Source organism: Engraulis encrasicolus, chromosome 5, assembly GCF_034702125.1.
Source record: "Engraulis encrasicolus isolate BLACKSEA-1 chromosome 5, IST_EnEncr_1.0, whole genome shotgun sequence".
Classification (NCBI taxonomy): domain Eukaryota; kingdom Metazoa; phylum Chordata; class Actinopteri; order Clupeiformes; family Engraulidae; genus Engraulis; species Engraulis encrasicolus.
Genome location: NC_085861.1, coordinates 33607802 through 33630115, shown reverse-complemented (window position 1 = coordinate 33630115; position 22314 = coordinate 33607802). Strand labels below are relative to the sequence as shown.

Genomic DNA, 22314 nt, shown 5'->3' with positions numbered 1-22314 from the left:
CTCACCTGGCCTCCAGCCCCTATATTGACTCTCTGACCGTCTCTCTTCTGGAACTGACTGATATCAGCATAGGTCACTTCCTGAAGACGGTATGAATGAAAGGGTTATGAATATTTTATATCAGCGATCTCTCTCTCTCTCTCTCTCTCTCTCTCTCTCTCTCACATACACACACACACACACGCACGCACGCACGCACACACACACACACACACACACACACACACACACACACACACACACACACACACACACACACACACACACACAAATGCACCAACATTTTCAAAAAAAATCGACCGATTCAGAATTCTCCGTTTTTCTGATTTTACAACTTATAGAGTGTTTGAGTAACATGCACAATTTTGTTTCATTCCATGAACTGCTGAAATTTCCTCCAGATCTCAAAGAAAAATCATTTAAATCATTTCCATGCAGAAAATGAGAAATGATCAAAGTTACAAAAATCCCGCAATGATTGCGATGAAAAGATGATAATCACTATAAAACAAAATGCAACCATTTTAAGGAAAAGTTTAGGAATCAATATTTGGTGGAACAACACCAACAATATATATATTTTTTACATTTAATTTATTCATTGCAAATGCAAAAAGCAGGGCAGTGGGTAACCACCTGGCTGCCAGCCCCTATATTGACTGTCTGACCATCTCTCCTCTGAAACTGACTGATATCAGCATAGGTCACTTCCTGCATATGAATGTATGACAAAAGAGGGTTAGGAGTATTTAGTCATAAGGTATAAAATATGTCTATTCATTAGACCTATGTATGAATAAACAATAATTGACAATTGTAAAATACAAGAAAGCAAACATGTAAACACACACAAACACACACACACGCACACACACACACTATCCTTTGAATGATGATCCATGCCATCTATCCTATCAGTGCAAATGGGATCACTGATGATCCAACTCACTGCTTGCTGAACAAAATCAAAATGATATTACCGTCAATCTACACCAAAGTACAGTAACAGCTGACGACTATCTCCTTATCATGCTGGTGAGGAGTTGTTAACAAGGTTGGTAGTGAGGCTCTGCATGAAAGCACTGATCACTTAAAAACATCAATAAAACAACAACAAGAAAAACAAGTTTCATCTTACTCCGCCTTGGTTGGGTCCAGCAGATCCTGGGTGTCGGACTGCTGCGTACTGCGTTTCTGTATCCTCACCATATCCCAAATTTGGCACCGGCCCACCCCTTCTGACAAACTGGTTGATTTCTGCATAGTTAACATCCTGGTAAGAGTTGAAGAGAAGGAAACGTCAGAAAGTAAAACAGTACATTAACATTTTGTTTAGTCATGTCGCATAGTACATGACTGTGTAATCTATTTAGTATGGTAAAATAGTGATAGAGCAATGTCTTTGGATGTGAGCCTTGGATGTACTGTAGATACTTTTGACCACTGCCATTTTTTTTACTCACTTGGCTCTGGTTGGCTCCAGTTGACCCATTGACTCTGACTGCTGCGTATGGTGTTTCAGTGTTCCCACTGCCAGCCCCATCGAGACCCCCTCTAGGAGCCTGACTGGAAAGTTCCTGACAAGAGTAAAGACATGCCAACATCTGTCATCAGATGACTATGTATATCAATGTCTGTTATTTTTTCAAATCCATCTAGTAAAGGTCTGTCATATATCTTATTGACCTTGTATAGTTTATTACACCGCATAAACACTGTTGATGAAATGTGCTCCCTTAGTCATATGACACAAACTATAACAATCATTTTACTCATATAAGATTTGTATAGCCAATTCATCATTTTTGTAAATTTCATACATTTATTTTTGTTCAAGAGGAACTTAGAATAATCAAAGGTTTATAAGTTGTAGAAGGGCAACGTTATTGTTATGCTTACTGTACATTTATACAGACTTATTGCCCCTGACTGGAACTGCCATGACCTGTGCTAGGAACTTCCTGTGATAGCAAACGTGCCGACCATAATAAAGACATGTTGAGGAGAAACAGGAAGGAGAAGCTTCTGGGAACTCAAGTCGTTACACTGATAAGTGTTTGACACATTTAGTCAAAGATCAATAATATAAAGTGAAGATAAGGATTGCAGTTTAGACTCACCATTGGAGTGTCTTTTTCCCTACAGAAAGGAGAAAATACACAAGTGTCAGGCACAGTCACTACACCCCACACATTTCCAGGGCTCTGGGATCTTTTCCCATTTACACTTTCATGTCACTACACACGTACACACTGCACTGTATTTGTGCTAGCAGGCCTGGGCTGGTAATCTGTCATACAGGGCATTTGCTGGTGGGTCAATATTCCTCAGGGGCTGATGTTATTGGGATTTTTTTTTTTTCTAAGAGACTAGCCCATTATGTAGAGGGGGCCACGTAAAATTGTCTGGGCTTTGTTGTGGACCCAGTTCAATTTCAACTGTAATATCAAATATGTGAGAGGCTGGAGTAGCAGTTATTGAAAATGACAGACAAGTTGATTTCTCCAATCATGTGCAAGGAATTTTCTTTTTATAAATACACACCTGCGGACAACAAATCCAGCAATTCACATTAATCTGGCGAGAGCCAGATTATTGTGAGAGGGCCCTATCAGTGTAAAAGCAAACAAGTGAATCAGTAGTGATATCTGCTAATCAGGGCTGGACTGGGGGAATAAACATTTTTTAAGTAGATCAGCCCCTCTCACAGTCCATCTGCTTTTCTAAGATATTATTTATACTTTTCTGTATTTGTATTAAAATGAACCAATGGACCACCCCGGGAAAATGCCCTGTATGCCAGATTACCAGTCTAGCCATGCTGCTAATCATACAAAAGAAATTTTGCCAGGCAGGCATTTGAACTATGATTGGAGTTAAGTTTAAGTATGAAGTATGAGCATGCAAAATGTCACTCCATTATCCTTCCATTACAATAAATATTGAATTCGGTATGTGAAGAAAAAAAAACAAATAATAATAATAATAATAATAATAATAATAATAATAATAATAAAACAAAACATAAATGCAAAGATCTCATTACACAAACTGATGATTGAGATCAACTCACCGTGTTTTCTTGTATATGTAGAGTCCTGCTACCCCACCTCCTGCCAGTAGTAAGATTGCTACTACTATTAAAGCTATGACCCAATGAGGTGGTGGTGGTGGTGGTGGTGGTGGTGGTGGCGGCGCTGTTGTAAGAACAGGAGCAAGCCAGTGTTTTCATATTTTTGATGAGTTTACTCAAGGAATGCATTTATGCCAATGAGTCACACTTCCAGGTATTACAATATTAGATTGTTATCCGAGTTTGCATGAAGGTCTATCCCCAAATGATAATCAAAATAATAAACCCAAGGGAAACTATTATAACATGAGCACTACACAGTAAGTGAAACCATGGTAAATCCTCTCATATCCAGCCAAGCAAGGTACAGTACTAGAAAATACAGCATATGTGTGGCACATTGAGCATATAAAGATAATACACTGTATATTTAATAATGTACTTTAACGCCAACTCCCTTTGTCATTGTAACACAGCAATCCACAGCATACAAGTTGCACATTACGAAATTGCATTTGTGTCTCACCCGTGTAAGGGGGCAGCCGTCAATGGCGCCACAAGGGAGCAGTACCAGTACCAACGGTACCATACTCAGGGAACCTCAATCATGGAGGAGGATGGGTGAGAGCACTGGTTAATTACTCCCCCCACACCAACCTGGTGAGTCAGGAGTCCAAACCGGCAACCTTTGGGATACAAGTCTGACGTCCTAACCGCTGATCCATGACTGCCCTTCCCACAGGATGAACAGCACTCCAACACCGTAGGTGGCCATAGAAAAAGCTAAGATAACAATGGCACCCTCTTGATATTTCAAAGGCCAGCAATGGTGAAGAATCTTTTAAAAAGTCCTGGTTCCTGTTCGTGATCCGGATCACCCCCAAAATATAATCACTTGTTCCTTGGGTCATTACTAACAAATCCACAAAGTTTCGTCCAAATCAGTTCACTAGTTTTTGAGTTATCTTGCTGACAGAATCTTTTAAAAAGTCCTGGTTCTGGCTCGTGATCCGGATTACCACCAGAATGTAATCACTTGTTCCTTGGGTCATTGTCAACAAACCCACAACGTTTCGTCCAAATCCGTTGATTCGTTTTTGAGTTATGCTGCTGACAAACAAACAAACAGACAGACAAACCAACGCGACCGAAAACATTACCTCCTTGGCGGAGGTAATAACAAGGGAGAGTCAGCTCAATTGAAAACTAAATTCACCGGCTGTATCAAACACACAGTATGAGTACACCATGGCAACAGTACGGAGCAGTTTGTGAACACGACATGCACACAGAGGCGTTACAGGGTAAGTTGGGACCCCAAGCAGAAATTCAAAAGAAGAAACATTTCCAACAACAACTCACCACTACTATAGTTTAGATTTATTATTCACCATATATAGACTTGGGTGCCCCAAGCAGCTGCCTGCCTAGTCTGGTGACAAGATGCGCCTCTGCATGCACATACTATCTCAGTCACAGAGGAGGACGAAGGGACCCACCATCCACCTCCCATCTGTAACCATAAGGCCATTAGTGCAATCCATTCACCACCTCTGCCTATGACTAACCTTAACCACTGGCCTTTGACTATTGCATATCCATTCAAGATATTTGCAACCACTCCTACTATTTACAAGCGACTAAGGGGAAGCAACAAAAAAGTAATAGTGTGTGTGTGTGTGTGTGTGTGTGTGTGTGTGTGTGTGTGTGTGTGTGTGTGTGTGTGTGTGTGTGTGTGTGTGTGTGTGTGTGTGTGTGTGTGTGTGTGTGTGTGTGTGTGTGTGTGTGTGTGTGTGTGTGTGTGTTACAGTAATTTTCTGTTCAAGTCCATTTGGATATTTAAGGTCAGATTTACTGTGATGTTGTGAATAGATATAGATGATAAGGAGATGGACAGAGTTCAAGAATGAGAAGTAGCATGCCTAATCAATTAGACAAAAAATATATAGGCTAAGCTACACTGGTCTGCGTGTATCTTTCATAAATTACCTTTAACTGATAGTCCAAAATCTCCCTTCTTTGTTCCTGCAGTGATGCTGTTTGAAGCAGTGCAGGTGTATATTCCACTGTCTTCATAGGCACTCTTCTCTTTAATGTATGAGGGTCCAGTTCCTATCTCATGTGTCCCATTTAATATCCAGGTGTAGGTGCAGTCAGGAACAGACTCAGCAGAGCAGCTCAAATGGATCTGATGGCCAAACTCTACTACTCCTTCATGGCCTTCTCCCTTAATGAAAACAGCCCCTGGTCCATCTGTAACCATACAGGTAATTGTTACAAGGCTTTCTAGATGTATATGTACATATTCAGTATACTGAAGTTGAGGATGACCAAACTTCTGTAAAAATTGCAAAGCAGCTGAACCAAAAATAGTTCTACCAATTATATCAATATATATATCAAAAATATATTTATTATGACATCAACCTAATAGACCACCAGCAGCAACAATAATAGCAACAATAACTCATATAAATATAAAACTTACAGTTAACTTTCAGTATTCTAGAGGCCTCTACATTACTGACGGGGTTGCTGACTTGGCACTTGTACTCTCCTGTGTCTTCTTTCTGTACTGGGCTGATGGACACAGTTCTGTTGTCTTCACTGATGGTGACTCTGTCTGGTTCTGGAGACAGAGTTCCTCCATTCTTCATCCACTTCCTGGTGGTGATGGAGCCCTTGGCCTCACAGGTTAAGCTCACAGAACTGTTATTTGCTACCAGTGGATCAGGACTAGAGATCATCACGGCAGGATCAAATACCTTTTCTGTGAGAAGGATACAAGAGTGGAATACTTGGTTATCTGTGCTGAGCTCAAATCCATTTCTTGTATATTGATTTCCTGAACAAACACGTTTTTTTCAATAATTGTGATTTGTAGGATGTAATGTTGTGTTGCTACAAGATTGGCAACACTATTACATTACAAAAGTGAGAGGCATGCAGTGAATGACACGTAACTACTCTAATAAAACTGCTTTAGTTTTATTCCTAGAATTTAATTAAACTTTAACCACTCAGCCATAACTAAGAATTTGGAGGGGCTAAAAAAAAGAAAGTCATTTCTAAGTGATTGACGATATTGCATCATCCAATCATGCCAACTTGGAGTTTAACATGAGCAGAGACAAAACAGCATGTATTTAGACAATGAGTCAATACAGGTACTGAGTGAGTGAAGTGTGTATGGTATATACAGTACGTTGTGTGAAAATGTTGTGTTTCTAGTTGGAGAGAGCAGTGCAGCCAGCTGAGGAAATCAAAGAGATTGCCAAGAAAGATACATTAGAGGGGCCCTTAGGGATATTCATGTCTTACTGTAAATAATAATGTAGCTGAAATTCTACTGTTTCATGGGGGTCAAAATATTATTTTGGTGTCCCTGGGAAAGAGTAGATGAATAAAGATTACGTGATGCCAAAGAGAAATGTCTGTAAAACTGGTTCTAAGACACATACACAAGATAATGGCATAGCATTACTACTATGGAACCATGGCAATTATTACCAGAATTGCATAAGCCCCATATATATCAAAGGGAAGATAGATGCTTTAACTTGGGTCAGGCAGACAGATGATGAACAACAGCAATTCAGACTGAAAACAATCACTTGGGTTTGCATTATGTTGAATGATTGCAGTCCAAATGAAGGCAAAATGGACAGTGATGTACAGTATAATTATAACTGCAGCATCTTACCCAGCACAGTGATGTTTGTTGGAGATGATAATTTATACCTCAGGGTTTTATTATTGTGGGCCCAACAGGTGGATTCTCCACTCTGACTGGGCTGAACATCCTTCAGTGTGAGTTCTTTCCCCCAAATTTTTGTTAGGGGCACCCGGCAATTTTTTTAATTTAACCTTTATAGATGACAAATCCAGTGAGAAACGAACCTTTCCTCTCCACGGTCACGGAACTTCTATAGATGACCCAACTAACAGGTGGGTTGTAGCACACTATAGGACACTATTGCACCTGATCATGAAAGGGCAACATTGCCCATGGGGAGCCCAGTCTCAGTCATTCCCCAGCACTACCCTGTCTCTCTCTCCCACTCATTTCCTGTCTATGTAGTCACTGCACTAAAAGCTCAAAAAAGTTAAAAGGGACACTGTGCAGGAAATGGTCAAAAAAGGTACTGCAACTATGCTGCTCATTGAAACTAGGCTCCCTATATGCCACATTTGATCTTTGCATGAAAGTTTACTAAGTAATAAACAAATATTAACTAGTATGGTCCAATTATAATATTTTTGCAGCTAAAAATGGCTATTTTAAGAAATTCTAAATGGCGGACCATAGAGAAGATCCACCATTTCATGTATGAAAAATGCAAGTTGCCCAGTTGTAATGAATACTTGAATTTGATGGTAGTGGTAAGTATTCATGAAAAAGATAACATTAGTGAGTGGGCAGCATCAATTCTGGAAATGAACAACTAAAAGTCTCACACAGTGTCCCTTTAAGAAAGTGATGGGCCTACATTGTGACAAGTGTAATAATATGGGACCTTTTTTATTCTACCGTTGTGGGAGAATGCTATTCAACAGCTAATCTGAAGGCTTACCAAAAACAATGATGCTTGTTTGTGATGACAATTTATACCTCTGGGTGTTACTATTATGGGCCCAGCAGGTGTATTCTCCACTCTGACTGGCCTGAACATTCTCCAGTCTGAGTTCTGGTTCCTCTTTACCCAGCAGGGTCCCATTCAGAGCCCACTGGAGCTGGGCAGCAGGGCTGGACTCAGAGGAGCAGGACAAGACGATGTCAGAGCCTGAACTGTAGACACCACCTTGAGGTGTCACTGTCAGTAGAGCATTGTCTGGGCCATCTGTAATTGTAATACATTACATTTAATGTTCATTTTTAAATTCATTCTCATGTGTTTGGAAGTCAGAGGCGTGCTCAGTCCCTTTAGGAAGATGAAAAAAGTATTCTTGTGAGTGCTCTTTGGTTCAAGGTTCAATGTCAAAAAAGTTGATTGAAAAGAGAAAAAACTTTTCTTCACCAAGGCACTCCAAAAAGTATAGTTAAAAATGTCTTTATTATTATGACATGTCCATTAAGGACTTTTAAAATTGCCCACGCGTAGCGGCAGTTGGGCCTTCTTCAGGGCATAGCAATTTTAAAAGTCCTTAATGGACATGTCATAATAATAAAGACATTTTCAACTATACTTTTTGGAGTGCCTTGGTGAAGAAAAGTTGTTTCTCATTCTCATTTGTTATCCACAACTTTTCCCTACACACTTCATAATTCACTGGGAGGATTGTTTTCTTGCAAAAAATAAAATAAAAATAAATTTGGGGTATGCATATGCTTTTAACACCTTAATAACAAAAAACTGTTTCATCTTGACTACTTTTGCTGCATTATCATGCTCAACCACGATTCTGGCATTTTACAATCTTAAATGGATCATACAATGTAAAATGAAAAATATCACATTAAAAAGTCATGCACATAAACACACTGCAATGACGCTTACAGGCAATGGTCAAATGGGCCATAGAGCTCCTTTCAAAGCCGACAATGTTGGACGCATTGCACTTGTATGGCCCAGTATCATACCGAGTCACACTCATTATCGTCAGAGTCCCCTTGTCAACAAGAACTCCATCACTTCCTGTGACCTCAGCACTCCTGTTAAACCACTGGAATGAGGTGGGAGAGCCACCAGAGGCGGAGCATGTGAGAGTGACAGAGCTGTTGAACTCCACCAGTTCAGTCTGACTGGCTTCTAGTGTCACATTGGAGATTGGCTCTTGAGGTTAAATACAGCATGGGTGAGGCTTAGAACAGATGCACCAAGGTAACAGCCTTCCTACAAAATGAACCGACCTAGAGAAAAAGTTGACAATGTGAATGACAACTAAAAGAAGCAATAGTTAAATCCATTTTAGCATCTGAAGAGTTACACCAACTTTTAGTCTAAACAAACACCAGTTACGGTTAGGATAAAAGAACTTACACTGTATTCCCCAACAGTACTATGAACTACGAAAGTTTACGCTGTAGTACTCAATATTGCAAAAATGTCCAGATGACATATACATTTTAGGTGTTCTCAACAGGTTTTCAGGTACCAATAAATTAACTCAGATTGGCATTGTACGTTTTTTTTTAAGTACAACTGACATCCTAACACAATGTCTTCGAGTTTGTAAATTTGAACTCTATCTGGCATATGAGTGGTTAGATGTCATGACAACAGCTGAGGGGACCATGGAGTAGTGGTTAAACAGCTGATCGTCAACCTCAACGATTACAAGTGCAATCCCCAACATGGAGATAACCTTACCTACTTTCATACTTCCTGGAACATGGTATGAAAATGTACAGGTGGCCACCAGACCCATGACTCAAGCTTTAATTCGCAATACTTTTCACATTTAATTGCCAGCGAAATTTAAAAAAATGCTTAGGTAAAGCAAGACAATGTTTGAGCTGCTGTGGTCTAGGGATAGGGGAATAGCCACAAGATCAGAGGATTGCCGGTTTGAATCCTGTATTACCAATAAAAAGCACTTGTTGATATTTATTGTTTATTTTTTTGTGAAACTGAAAAGTTACAAATTCTTTAAAGGGGTCCTAATATGCTTTTTCATGTCCACTACCCATGTATTGGGTTACACAGCATCTGTTGTATGGAAAAGGTTGATGAAAGCCGCATTTCACAAATTGTCCTCTTGGGGGAGAATTTCTCTGCCACAGGAACACTATTTCTCAACTGCCAGAGAACGCGTGGTTAGGTTTTCAACATTCTATAGCTTTTGTTTCCTGTACAGGTCTACGTCATGCTGTACCTAACATTGCTGCTTATGGGATGGAGTGTTGACGATGTCACAGACCATTTATTAATTGCAGAGACAGTAGACTTAATGCGCTCGTCTGCCCATTTGTTAATCACAGCCACATAGCCTATCTGAATTTGACAGTATTGTGATGAGATGTATCCTATTTGTGAATACACCACTCAGTGTACAAGAATAGTGTACAAGAATAGTGTAACCTACAAGGACAGTGTAACCTACAAGGACAGTGTAGGATTTCGCCATCCACAAGTTGATTCCATCACGCATGTTTTTTTTTTTTTCAATTCATAAATCAGCTCCGTCAAATAGGCTACAGCATCGGTCTAGGCTGTAGGCTACACTCACCTGTGGCCTAAGTTATATATTTTTTGTTTGATTGTGATATTTAAGCTGCATTTTACATTGATAAAATACCATAGGTAGGCCTATGGCTAATGGGTCAGAAACATTAGAATGAGGAAGATCGAAAACAGACACGTGTTAACACAGTTGCGCACTGAGAATCCAAAAAGTGGGTGAAAGACTCGAATCTCTCCTCTCTTTCTCTATTCGCTTCAGAGCCGTTTTGCATATGCTGTTGACAAGACTAACTTTTGTTTGTTAAGATGTGAAAACCCCACACTTTTATTGCCTTTTGAAGTAGGCTAGAAGACGTGCGCTGATTTTATCCAAATATCACGACTTGACCAGTAGCCGTTTGTATCAGCAATGTTGGCAACGCTTAGCCAATTAGTATAGGCTATGCATAGGCTACAATTCAGTAATTAAAATGCAACGCAGTATTGTTCATATCTGCAACAGCAACGTGGATATTGGCTTGATGACGTTTAAAAAATGGTCGTGTCGTCGGGCGGCATGTCAGTAATGAAACTGAAACTGAAACAGATATTGTAAAAGAAATTAAAAAAAATAAAAAATAAAAACCTCCTGTCCTGTCGATAAATGCGAACAGAAAAACCACGAATCCAAGACTAGGCCTAGGCGTTATTATAAGACCAGTCCACCGGGCGCGTCATTTCTGCCGGGGACTGAATAGAAATGCAGTTACTAAAATGAAACCATGCACCTGAAAATACTCTGAAATGTATTTTTATGAAGCATAGCCTATCGCCATTGTGCATTAGGCCTATAGACAACGAGCAAACAAGAACTTGTTTTAAAAGCCAACAGCAACGCGTGCGCTCAGTATTCAGTCTGGCTTGCAAATAGACCACAGGACGCATTTGAGCGTTCATATCACAAATAGGGTGTCACGATATCACTGACAGACGTTGAATTGATAGGTTTGAGTCCGACAAGTCGTGCCGCTTGTCTTACTGGGCGCACTCTTTCAATTTCGGATTGCGTCTTTGACAGCCACACAGGGGCTGCCGCAAGAGCGAAGAAAATGTCCACAACTTCGCTGAATAAATATCCTTTGAACGGTGTGCAGCAATTGCAGATGATTAGCTTATTGGATAGCCTATTTTGTGAAGGTTAACTTGCCATTAACAAGGAAAGGTGATCTGATTTCTATCCTCCCCGAGAATATTCTTTGTGTCTTCAAATTTCCACCTGTCAACAGCAGATCTAGACTTCCACCTAACGACCAGTGCGACACTTGTCTGTTTGCGAGCAGTAAACTTGGCTGATAACTTCAACGTTAGGCCTACTGTATGCAAGGCTAGACAGCGGGTTAACCAATCAGGCCCCTTCTATTGCGTTAATAATGTTTAAGATAAAGATAGGCCTACTTCAGCGCAGGATGTGGTAACTTTTTTATTAACCCACATTGCTAATTAAGATTATTAGCTGGGCCAATAAAATAGTCCATAACCCAATTTAATTAATAAGACTTAATCTGGGTTATAATGCCTGTGCACAAGGATAACCATCTACTGCTATCTGACTCGTATATGTTTACCTATTTACCAATTAATACCAAGTACTTATATTATTGTTATCACTATTACATACTTAGTTATTATTTAGTTCATTGGGCTCAATCGGTCATAAGCATACATTACCCATCTTTGTGCAGGAGAACAGGAAAGGAACCAGAAACCAGGAAATCACAGGAGAAGACGAATGCCATTGCCATCAAGATAGTTACATTTATTGATACATTGCAAGTGAGAAGAGCAATTCAGTTAACCCTTAGAATACCATAATCTAGCATAGCCTATGCCTTTAGCATCAGGGCTTTAGCGCCCATCCGCCAAGCGCATCCCCAGTTGTCCCCAGCTCTTCTCTCAACCGTTCTCCTGAACTGCATCTGAGAACAGTATTTAAACCCCACAAGTGTATTACATCATGTGACAGACATGGTCAAAACATCAGTGCAGCAAGAATATACCAGAATACATTCACAAATATGGTCAGTTCAGCCTCTAACTGACTAAGTCAAATATGGAACTGGTCACTCCTCAGTATTGCATCGCCCAGACCAAGTGTCTGTGCCCAGTGGATAACCAACTCACTAATTTCAGCCCAAGTGGCTGTGTGACAATCGACACCTCTGTAGCTAGGTTTTACGACAGGGCAGCTGTCTTCTGGACTCAGCTAGGCCCCAGAAATACACAGAAACCCCAACACAGTCACAGAACCACAGTTAAGAGTAAAATGAAGCTAGTTTACATACAAGATATTATCTGTTAATTTCCAATAAATAATTGTAAATATTAATGAAGAAATGTTGTCTCAAAACTTCGACAGGATATCAGAAATAAACAAGACAGCGCAGATGGCTTTTAATTTTTAATTTGGCCACAATCGCGTTATTACGCATCATATGCAGTATGCGTATTATTTCATGAAACCTCTAATCGGACGTAATAGCCTGTACCCAGCACTTTCAAACCTATCTCAGATTTATGCTAGCCTAATTGTCCCAAGTGATTTTGAAATCAAACTGAAGCCCATGCACGGAAGACTCGCATTGGATAGGGACTGGGTTTCAGCAAATGACACAGCAAGGCGCTCAAAAGTAAGGGTTAATAACATAACGTGGGACTTATGATGCGTCCTTTTCAGATTAATTGTGGACATTGGGTGAACTATTTGGCTTTCAACTTCAGACATAGGCTACAGGGTTGGATTCCAGGTCGAAAGTAGCTGTGCTGTTGACGTAATATTAGTAATAGAGTGCTTGATGAAACGCTCCATGCTGCGCCGAGATTTCAGAATGTTGAGGGTCTAACATTCTGCACTTCCATGCGTTTCAAACAGGCGGCGTAGGGTACATGTACACAATGATAAAAAATAATGGCCATGAAAACAAGTGGTCCTTTGAAATTAACTCCACTAACACTACCAATGAAAGTTATTCTAAATAGCATAATAGGACCCCTTTAAATCATGTCAATTGGAACTATAGTCTCATATGAGACTATGGATGTCAGCATGTTGTGCTTGAGCAGTCATGGACTAACAGTTAAGCAGTTGGCCTTGAAGCATGATCAATTACAGTTACAAGTTCAATTCCCAGCACGGGATTTTAGTTAAAAAAAAAAAAACACATTCAAACATCATTGTTTTGGTTAATTGTCAGTTGTCCGGATTTGAGGTGGAAAGTATGTGTGAAACACATTTGACTGTTAATTATGAGTAAGACGCAGAGGGGTCATGGGTGGGTTGTGGAGCCGTGGTGTGAAAAAAATCGAAATTCTTTGATTCGCTAAAAAAAAAACCCATCCAACTTTTCCTGCAACAATTTGCAACTTTTATGTTGATGGGCGATTGAACTTGTGTCATCTGTCGTCATAGATAAAATCAGAATGTTTATGCGAGATAGTAGCGTGCAACCAGTCATTCGAGTGTCGCTAAAAAAAATGAGAGTGGAAAATGGTGGGTCCCAAGACTGTTCCAGTTGAGATCCACTGCTTTAGGGGATAGTCCTCTGCATATAGCCATAATAGGCGAGTACATTTAGGGTTTAACCCCAAAAAAATTGATACAAAAGGTTTTTCTATGGATTCTATTACTATTGGACCTGCTAAATGACATACTAAAAATCTAGTAAAATCTGACTTTGGGAAATGAGTTTTTTCAACATGGCTGCCATAGGCTTATTATATGGGTCAAGAGACACTCCAGGTGAATAGGCCAAAATATTTAGCTTGCCGATATCACCATGAAACTTAATCCGGTGATTACTCACATATTTGTGAGAAAAAAATGTATTGCAAGTTTTCTGAAATGTTATGTTTTAATATGGTAATTGGACTATATGTAATTAAATATGCATTAAATTTCAAAATGCAAAACCTCAAAATCTGAAAAAGCCAAGCTCAAAATTACTCTTTTATTTTGTTTCTAGCAAGCCAGAAGATATCTTCAGAAGAGATTATGGACATATCTTTTTGTTTTGTAGTAAATCTAAAAATCTTTGTGCAGACACACCAGCTAGCATTTTTTTTTCAAAAGATGATTATTTAACATCTCTCTTAGATAAATAATTGAGTTTTATGTGTCTCAAAATTTTCCAGACATTCTTTGAGTCTGGTGGTATCATTCTTAGCGTGTATCAAGGGCAAGGTCAGCTGTCCTCAAATCATAACCTCTCCACAGAGGTGTCCTAAGGGCTGGTGCTGGGACTCCTATTTGCCATGTACACCACATCACTGGGTCATGTTATCTGTTCTCACAGCTTCTCATACTACTGTTACACCAATGAAGCACAGTTACTTTGTGCCAGATGACTCCACGGTCACACACATTTCCGCTTGCCTCTCTGAACTATCCACAAGTATGAAGGAATGCAATCTTGAGTTGAGCCTCGCCCAAATGCACTGCTGGTGATCCCAGCCAAAGATTTAGGTTGCCATGATTTCGAGCTCAATATGGATTCTGCTACTGTTGCCTCAAATAAGGCCACAAGAAATCTAGGTGTCATTGATGATGACCATCTCTCATTCTCTGACCACATAGCCTCAGTTTCCCAGTCATGTCCTCTTTTCCATGCCCTAATTGAATACAAGGCCCTGACCCTTGCCTATGAAGCTACAACAGGCCCTACTCTGGCTTACCCGAAAGCTATGCTAAAGCCCTATGTCCTTTCAGGACATTGTCTGTCTCCAGTACCAACCGTTTCACCTTGCCCTCTACTTACACATGTAGTGGCTCCTGTCTATTCAGTTCAGCTGCTGAAAGACCCAAAATACCTAGTGACACCATGATTCATCACTTATGATGTGCCCTGACAAACAGCACATGGATATTATCATAGCAGTAGTGTCTTTATCCACCCAAACAGCACTCCAAACAAACAGATCCTGAAAACATGTTAGTTCATGCCAATGTAATTATCATGTAGTATCCTTCATTTTAAAAAACTTTGATCTTGAAAATGACACCTTTCCTGAAGTCAGATTTTCCTAGATTTTTAGTATGTCATTAAGGACACTTAGAGGTAACAAAATCAGTTGAAAAACCTTTTGTATCAATTTCTTTGGGGTTAGGTCTTTTTTTTGCATAGATGTACTCGCCTATATTGGCATGTACTTATCTTGAGGTTGAGAGTTCGAATCCTAAGGCAGGGGCACTCACTTTTTTGGTTGTTTTAGTTGTTTTTTTATTGTGTACCAGCTTCTGCTTTGAGTACAGAAGAAGCCATTCATGTCAGAACCATATAACCCTATTTTATTAAAATGTAACTGTAAAAAATGTAAATACAAACTTCTCTAAAAAATGGTGAATCTGTCAATTGGGGGATAGATTTACTCAACCCAACAGTGACCACCAAACCACAACTGACAACTTGGCATGGAAAAATCAACCTCACTTCAAGGTAAGAAAAGACCCATAAAAGTGTGTTGGTGTGTATGTGTAGTACTATGTTGCTGTGTGGACCTTGAGTGCTCTTGATGCTACACTGTGTGTGTGTTATGTTAGCAATTTAGCTTAGCATGTTAGCTACTGCTAGTTAGGCTAGCACTGTGTAGGCCTTTCATAAAAATCTCTTTCTTGTATCATACATCTGCAGTGTATTGTCAAGTGATACGTTGCATTTTCATGATGACATATTGTACATTGAACTTCTGTATAAACCTGTGTATCAAACCCAGTGATCATCCTGTAGGGGCCTAATCCAACAAGTCCTCATGAAAGCCTTAGGCCGGCCGCACACTGGCTCCGACAGCACTGCGGCGCACTTTTGCTTCCGACAGAATTCGGACCCCCAAACCCAATTTCACACAAACATTGCATTGATAGTCAATGGGCGGCGCCGACAAAATAGAACCTGTCTCTAATTGCTATCCGACATCTGCTATCCGACATCGGCGAATGTCCGCGGACATCGGCGCCAGTGTGCGTGGTTCTATTGAAAACAATGGAATAAAATTTTAGCTGAGCAGTTCTCAGCACTTTGTTGGAGCCGGTGTGCGGAAGCCCTTAAACTTATTATTTATGCTCCACAGGCAGCCGATATGGGACCACCAGAGCTCTATGATCCATGAGCTCTGCTCAACACTCCAAAGGATAAACAACTGACTGTGTTGTGAAGTCTGGCACTATTTTGGGGGAAATGTCATTATAAGTTATATGGATCTCTGCCCTACTAAGGCAAAAGACAGTAACTCACCAGAGTGTGAAACTGAGAAAAATGATGTTAAAGTTATCTTAAAATAAATGAATGTCACCACAATCTGGTTATAGCTACAAAGCTGTAATTTTCACAGTTTGTAGTGTATGCCTGCCTACATCTATTCATAAAAAATAATTTTACAAATAGTTAACCTTTGACCCTTTTTTGGAAGTTACTGTGTTCTGCCTTAGCATTGCCCCCGGAATGACAATTAGTCATACTAAGGCAGAAGACAGTAACTTCCATTTTAAATCTGAATAATAAGCAACAAATACAACTTTCACATATAATTTAAGCAGTATACACACTATTAGAGTCATTATGACAAAATGTCATGTTTATTAACATATAAATTGTTAATAATAATAATAATAATAATAATAATAATAATAATAATATAATTATAAATGGGTTTTGTGTGTGTATTTGTATTTCATACTACCTCAAATAGTAGTTACACACATTTCCTAGCAGGCTGATCATGTTTCATAATATAATAGTTTCATTTCTTTTTGATTATTTACATGACTGAAATTTAAAGAAGGAGTTTTAACTGTTAACAGATGAACAGTAACTGAAGTTACTGTGTTCTGCCTCAGTTTGGAACATCAGAGTTCCAGAATTCTGCAGGTCCAGAGCAGAAGGCTAAAGTTACTGTCTTCTGCCTTAGTTTACCCAAAGGATTTTCAGCTTGTTTTACTTTACACCTTTTTTTACCCTCAAAACAACTGATTTCAAACTCCATGTTTGTTCACATGATAAAACTGATGCTTATTATTGCAAATATGACAAAAACTCATTTTTGAAAAATGTGAAGTTACTGCCTTTTGCCTTAGCAGGGCAGATCTCCTTCAGCCTCCAACTCCTAATAAAAAATAAATAAATGACTAAATTGCCTAATGTGTTGAGGTTCATTCTTTGTAATGTAATTGTAATTGACTGTTGACTGTATAGACTGGATCTACATTTTAGAACAGATTATTGTGCATTGTATGTTTGTTGTGTTATTGTCTACTGTTTTTGTTTGCCAACCACATGGAACCAAAAAAACTTGATATAAAACATTGTTCACGTTTGTGGAATTAAAGCTCATTTTATATTTGGTTTAAACAGAGGGGTGGTAGCCTAGTGCATTAGTATAAACCAACCAATCAATAAACCAACCAAGATTTTTTTTGGCTCTAAAATGGGAAAACATAAAACTTTTTATTTTGGAATTAAATAAATTTAAAAATAAAATGAATTTGAAAGCCAATATAGCTAAACCTGCTGTGCTTGTTTACTTTAAAAACTAACTCTCTGCTAAGTACTAATTGCACTGATTTTTGCATCATTCAGACAATGGAGCATGTTACATCTTTGAGTAGCAGCAACTAAAACATTCAGGATTTTTTTCCCCTTTCATAACATTTGTTTTCACATAGCATGTCTGATTTTATGTAAGACTTACGTAAACGTTTTAGTTTTCAACACAAATCTTTTGTGTAAACTATTGTTTCTGTGCATTTTAGAGTTTGGAGTACATACTTGACTTGGAGTGCTAAAAACCAAATATCTAATTATGGAATTAATACGTTTTTGATCATTTTCTTAAAGATTTTGTGTCCTTCATATGCATGAATGTATGTAGTATTTACGTAAAACATTTGGTCACAAAACTAAAACTTTAACGGGAATAAGTTTCCACAAAATGTTTGAGTTCGTGGAACATGTTGGGGTTTACAGTGTGAACGGATATGCCGTTCAATGCTTTTTGACATAAATCTGAACTATTATCCTGTACAATGCAATTGAAGAACAATTTCAAAGCTTTCAAAAGGAAAAATATAAAATAAAAACCTAAAGGGGCACGAGGTAGGATGACGTTGTTTGCACGGTGTCCGTGGCATGCCTGCAGGGCCGGTTTTAAGCATAGGCCGGCTAGGCGGTCGCCTAGGGCGCCATGTGAAGAAGGAGCGCCGAAATGGCGCTCTCCGATGCGTAATTTTGCGATATGGAGGTTTTTTTATGAAGTCGCAATCAACAAAGCGTGGCGAAAGCGCTCCTCACGGCAAAACGCCCCTCAGCCAATAGTTATAACGCTTTCAACTGTCTCTGGGAAGTCTGTGAACCAATTAACAGACAGTTCTGAGAAAGGGGGCGGGACGAGTGACAGCGTGCGATCTGTTTTGAATTTTGGAGACTCACTCCAGGGTAGGGTGGCCATCGGTCCGTTTTTACGACCTGTTCACGACGTCCGTGTGTCCCTCTCTTTGTCTTTCCTTTCCTCCTAGCCTTTTGCTTATGGCCTCGAGATGCGAGCCAACGTCATTGACGCAAACTAGACCTTGACAGTCGGTCGCGTTTCCGATATCTGCGCCCAGCGAATTAACTGTATTGCTGTCGCCTTATGTCGGGGAAATCTCCGTGCAATAGCCCTATATGAAGTTCATTAACTGACTGTATGAAAGTTAAATAAGGTAACTATATTATTGTCTACTGTCTGTTTCCTATTTTTTCCTGCACTGGTGGCAACGCATAGTGCAAGTAGCCTAAGTTTGTCCGCTAAATGCCTTTACAACGATACGAGGGTTCTCACAACTTTACAAACAGGGCAAAGAAACGTCTTTCTGCACGGGCGCTGTCTGTATTTTGAGCTCGTGTTGTTGGTTATCCAGCGTCTGCATGAAAAAAAAAAGGTTGACAGAAGCGGTTTGCCTCCCTTAAAACACCGCTGATAAACATAGGCCTACTTCTGACCAACTTTGAGTAAAGTAAATCAAATTAATTGTTTGCTATTAGGCCTACGAATGCATGACTACCCAAAATACATTTAAAAACAAAAATGAAATAGCCTACGCAAACAACAACGGAAGGATTTGTCTATCGTAACCTGCCGTCTCTGATACAATATTAAGTTAGTGGTACTGATGACTCCTTTATCGGAGTGAGGTAATGAAATGCGAAAATCCTTCCCCCAAAAAATATTGTTTTACAAGTAAAACTGTTGTTGGCAGGTGAGTTAGTCTGAGGTAAGATGGCACCGCTGTTCCCTGATTTCTGCCTACAGTTTAGAATGCCAACTTCACTGTTTTCTCCACGGAGGCGGGGATTCGGCAAGTCGAAGCAATGGGTGCGCGCGAGGACGCTAGGTTAGAAAGTTAAGGGGCGGGGTTGTCCGGCCGAAGTCCGGACAGCTGGTCACCCTACTCCAGAGACAGAGAGGGGGCAAGCGCAAACAGGAGTGCTGCTCTGCTGGGTGGAGAATTGTTATGTTCTCATTAAACCACTCATTGCATGATGCAGGAGTTGCAGAGGGTGTTTTGGAACTATGTGATTTAATCAGCAACCGTTTGTGATTATGGAAAGCCTAATAGTTATGAGGCTACTATTTGGAATTAGAGGGAAAAAGAGCTTTGTTTTTGATCAGAGAAATCGCTAGTTAGCATGCTAACATTAGCCAAGTATGCCAAGCAATGAAATCCAGTAAAGTAGCTGTTAGTAGCCTACTCACTACTCACTAACACCCACCTGATATCATAATATTTGCTTAGGTTGACAAGCAATGTAAAGTAAGACTGGTGCAATGTTTAGCTGTTAGTAGCCTACTCACTACTCACTAACACCCACCTGATATCATAATACTTGCTTAGGTTGACAAGACTGGTGCCATGTTTAAAACAATTTTAGCTGCCATATCTCCTTCCATCCACATGAATTACCTGCTTGTTGTAAGCTTAAAAAAACATTGTTTCCAGACCAGAATAACATAGCATAGGCTAGCCTACATGAATCATGTAACAGAACCATGCACAGCATGTTTTCATGCTGAGTGATGTAGTATTGCAGACAAGTGAAATTCAAAAGCGTGACAGCTCTTCTCCCTTTCTCTCACCCTGTCCCTCCAGTTCAAACACATAGATAGCCCCCTTCTCATTCTCCTACTCACAAATGCACCACTATTTCCAGTCCAGAAATGAAATTGGTTTGGAATCATAGACAGCACAAATGTGTAGCTTATTAAAATTGCTATGCTGCCATGCTTTGTGATGCTGTAGGTAGTGTAGATAGGCTATCAATGCAGACCTCCTTGGTAGGCCTATTGTCTACACATGCATTTTGCATGCAAATGTGGGCCTACTGTATCACTCTCCTGGTATTTCAATTCCATATTACAATTCAAACACATTGATAACCTCCCTCTCATCTGGCGACTCAATCTGATGTGTTGGTCGCCTGTCAAAAAGAACCAGAAATCCATTTGATGCAAAACAGTTATTGTTCTTGATGCTATTTAGTTAAGCTTACTACCGGTATTACTCTTGTGTTCTGTAAGGTATAAAAAAAGAGTTTTTTTTTCTTGGTTGGGGGGTGGGGGGTGGGTGCCAGAACACAAACTCGCCTAGGGCACCAAATAAGCCAGAACCGGCCCTGCATGCCTGTCTCAAAATTTACAACATAATAAAAAAATGTTGTTCAAATAAACTAGCTGTGAGAATATTTTTCATCACGGAATGCCAGCAGTCGATACGAATCTGAATACGGTATGTAAATCGATTTCTTCGTATGAAAAGTGTTTCCCACGACAGTCTTTCGGACCGGTCAAAAAGTTGCATTTGGGGTTTTCTGGCAGCAGACCGTGGAAGTGGCCGCGAGAGTCATCATTCACTTACTAACGATTCACATAACCATCGACTGACTTGGGACAGTGATCATTTATTTTTTTGTAATCAACATTTTTTATTTTTCAAATTCAAAAATAAAATCACATGGCAAAACAAATACACTTATGGTGTACCATCAAGAACACATACACAAATACCCTTGTAAGACTTGTACACAAATGCCCTTGTAAACACAACCTTAACTAACAACCAAACCCCCACACATCAATATCCCCTTTCTCCCCCTTCCCCTGGCACACATCATGTATACATTCCTATAGATGACTTAGTATTACCTCTTGCTTCCTATTACTCTCACTCCTTAACATAGGTCAAAAACTATCCCACATTGCAGAACACTTTGACATTTTGTTTCTCACTTTGGCAAGCCTCAGTTCGTAAGAGGCTGTATTGATCATGAGCTCAAACAAGTCCTTGTAAAAAGAAAAAAAAGAAAAAGTGCACTTTTACTCTTCCATTTCCTTAAAATAACTTTGGCTGCAGTAAGGAAGCTGGCAAGAGCTAGTCCAAACTGGACCTTTGTAAGTGCAGGTGTTACTGCCAAGTAGCACAGGCAAGGTGAGCTAGGCAGTGGCTGCTCCAGCTCTTCCATAGTCCCTATCACTTGAGTCCAGAAGGGTGAGACAGTCCCACATGAGAGAAAGGTACAGAGTTCTTACATTTCCAGCAGTCATCACTATTGATTACACTAACTCTCTTCAGCCTAACAGGTGTCCAGTATATTTATGAATTATTTCATGATGTATAAATCTTGTCTCGATGTCTCTCACTGCCCCGGCCACACAATGCACAATATTGTCCCAAACATCTTGTTGCAACTCAAGACCTAAATCCTTTGGCCATACTAACCTCAGATTTTCAGTTTTACCATACAGTGCATTAGCTGCCATGTTATCAAAAACAGAGGACGACTGCAAAAACCTTGGAAGCTTTAAGGGTAACACTTCCAAATAAGGGGCCATAATTAACAGTAAAGTAGCTACAACCTAATACTTAAGTAAGGGTTAATAATAATTACTTAATGCCACATTAGACACATATTAATTCGTATTTATGCATGTTGAACATTAGTAAACAGTTACTTAACTATTAGATAACTATTACCTTTTACAAGTTAATAGCATATTATTATTTAACTAATAGATATGTAAGGGCACAGTTAATAGTGAAGTAGCTATTAGGTCATA

General features: G+C 39.6%; 1 protein-coding gene across 1 annotated transcript; it reads right to left on the bottom strand.

The window, feature by feature from the left end:
• Nucleotides 1-2116: 2116 nt before the first annotated feature.
• Nucleotides 2117-21105, bottom strand: LOC134448723 (carcinoembryonic antigen-related cell adhesion molecule 5; the record flags this gene model as incomplete). Its single annotated transcript, XM_063198377.1, has 7 exons — nucleotides 2117-2139; nucleotides 5063-5326; nucleotides 5562-5843; nucleotides 6998-7014; nucleotides 7632-7914; nucleotides 8572-8847; nucleotides 21027-21105. Coding segments are annotated over 7 exons (1224 nt in total), but the record flags the coding sequence as incomplete, so codon positions are not given.
• Nucleotides 21106-22314: the final 1209 nt, after the last annotated feature.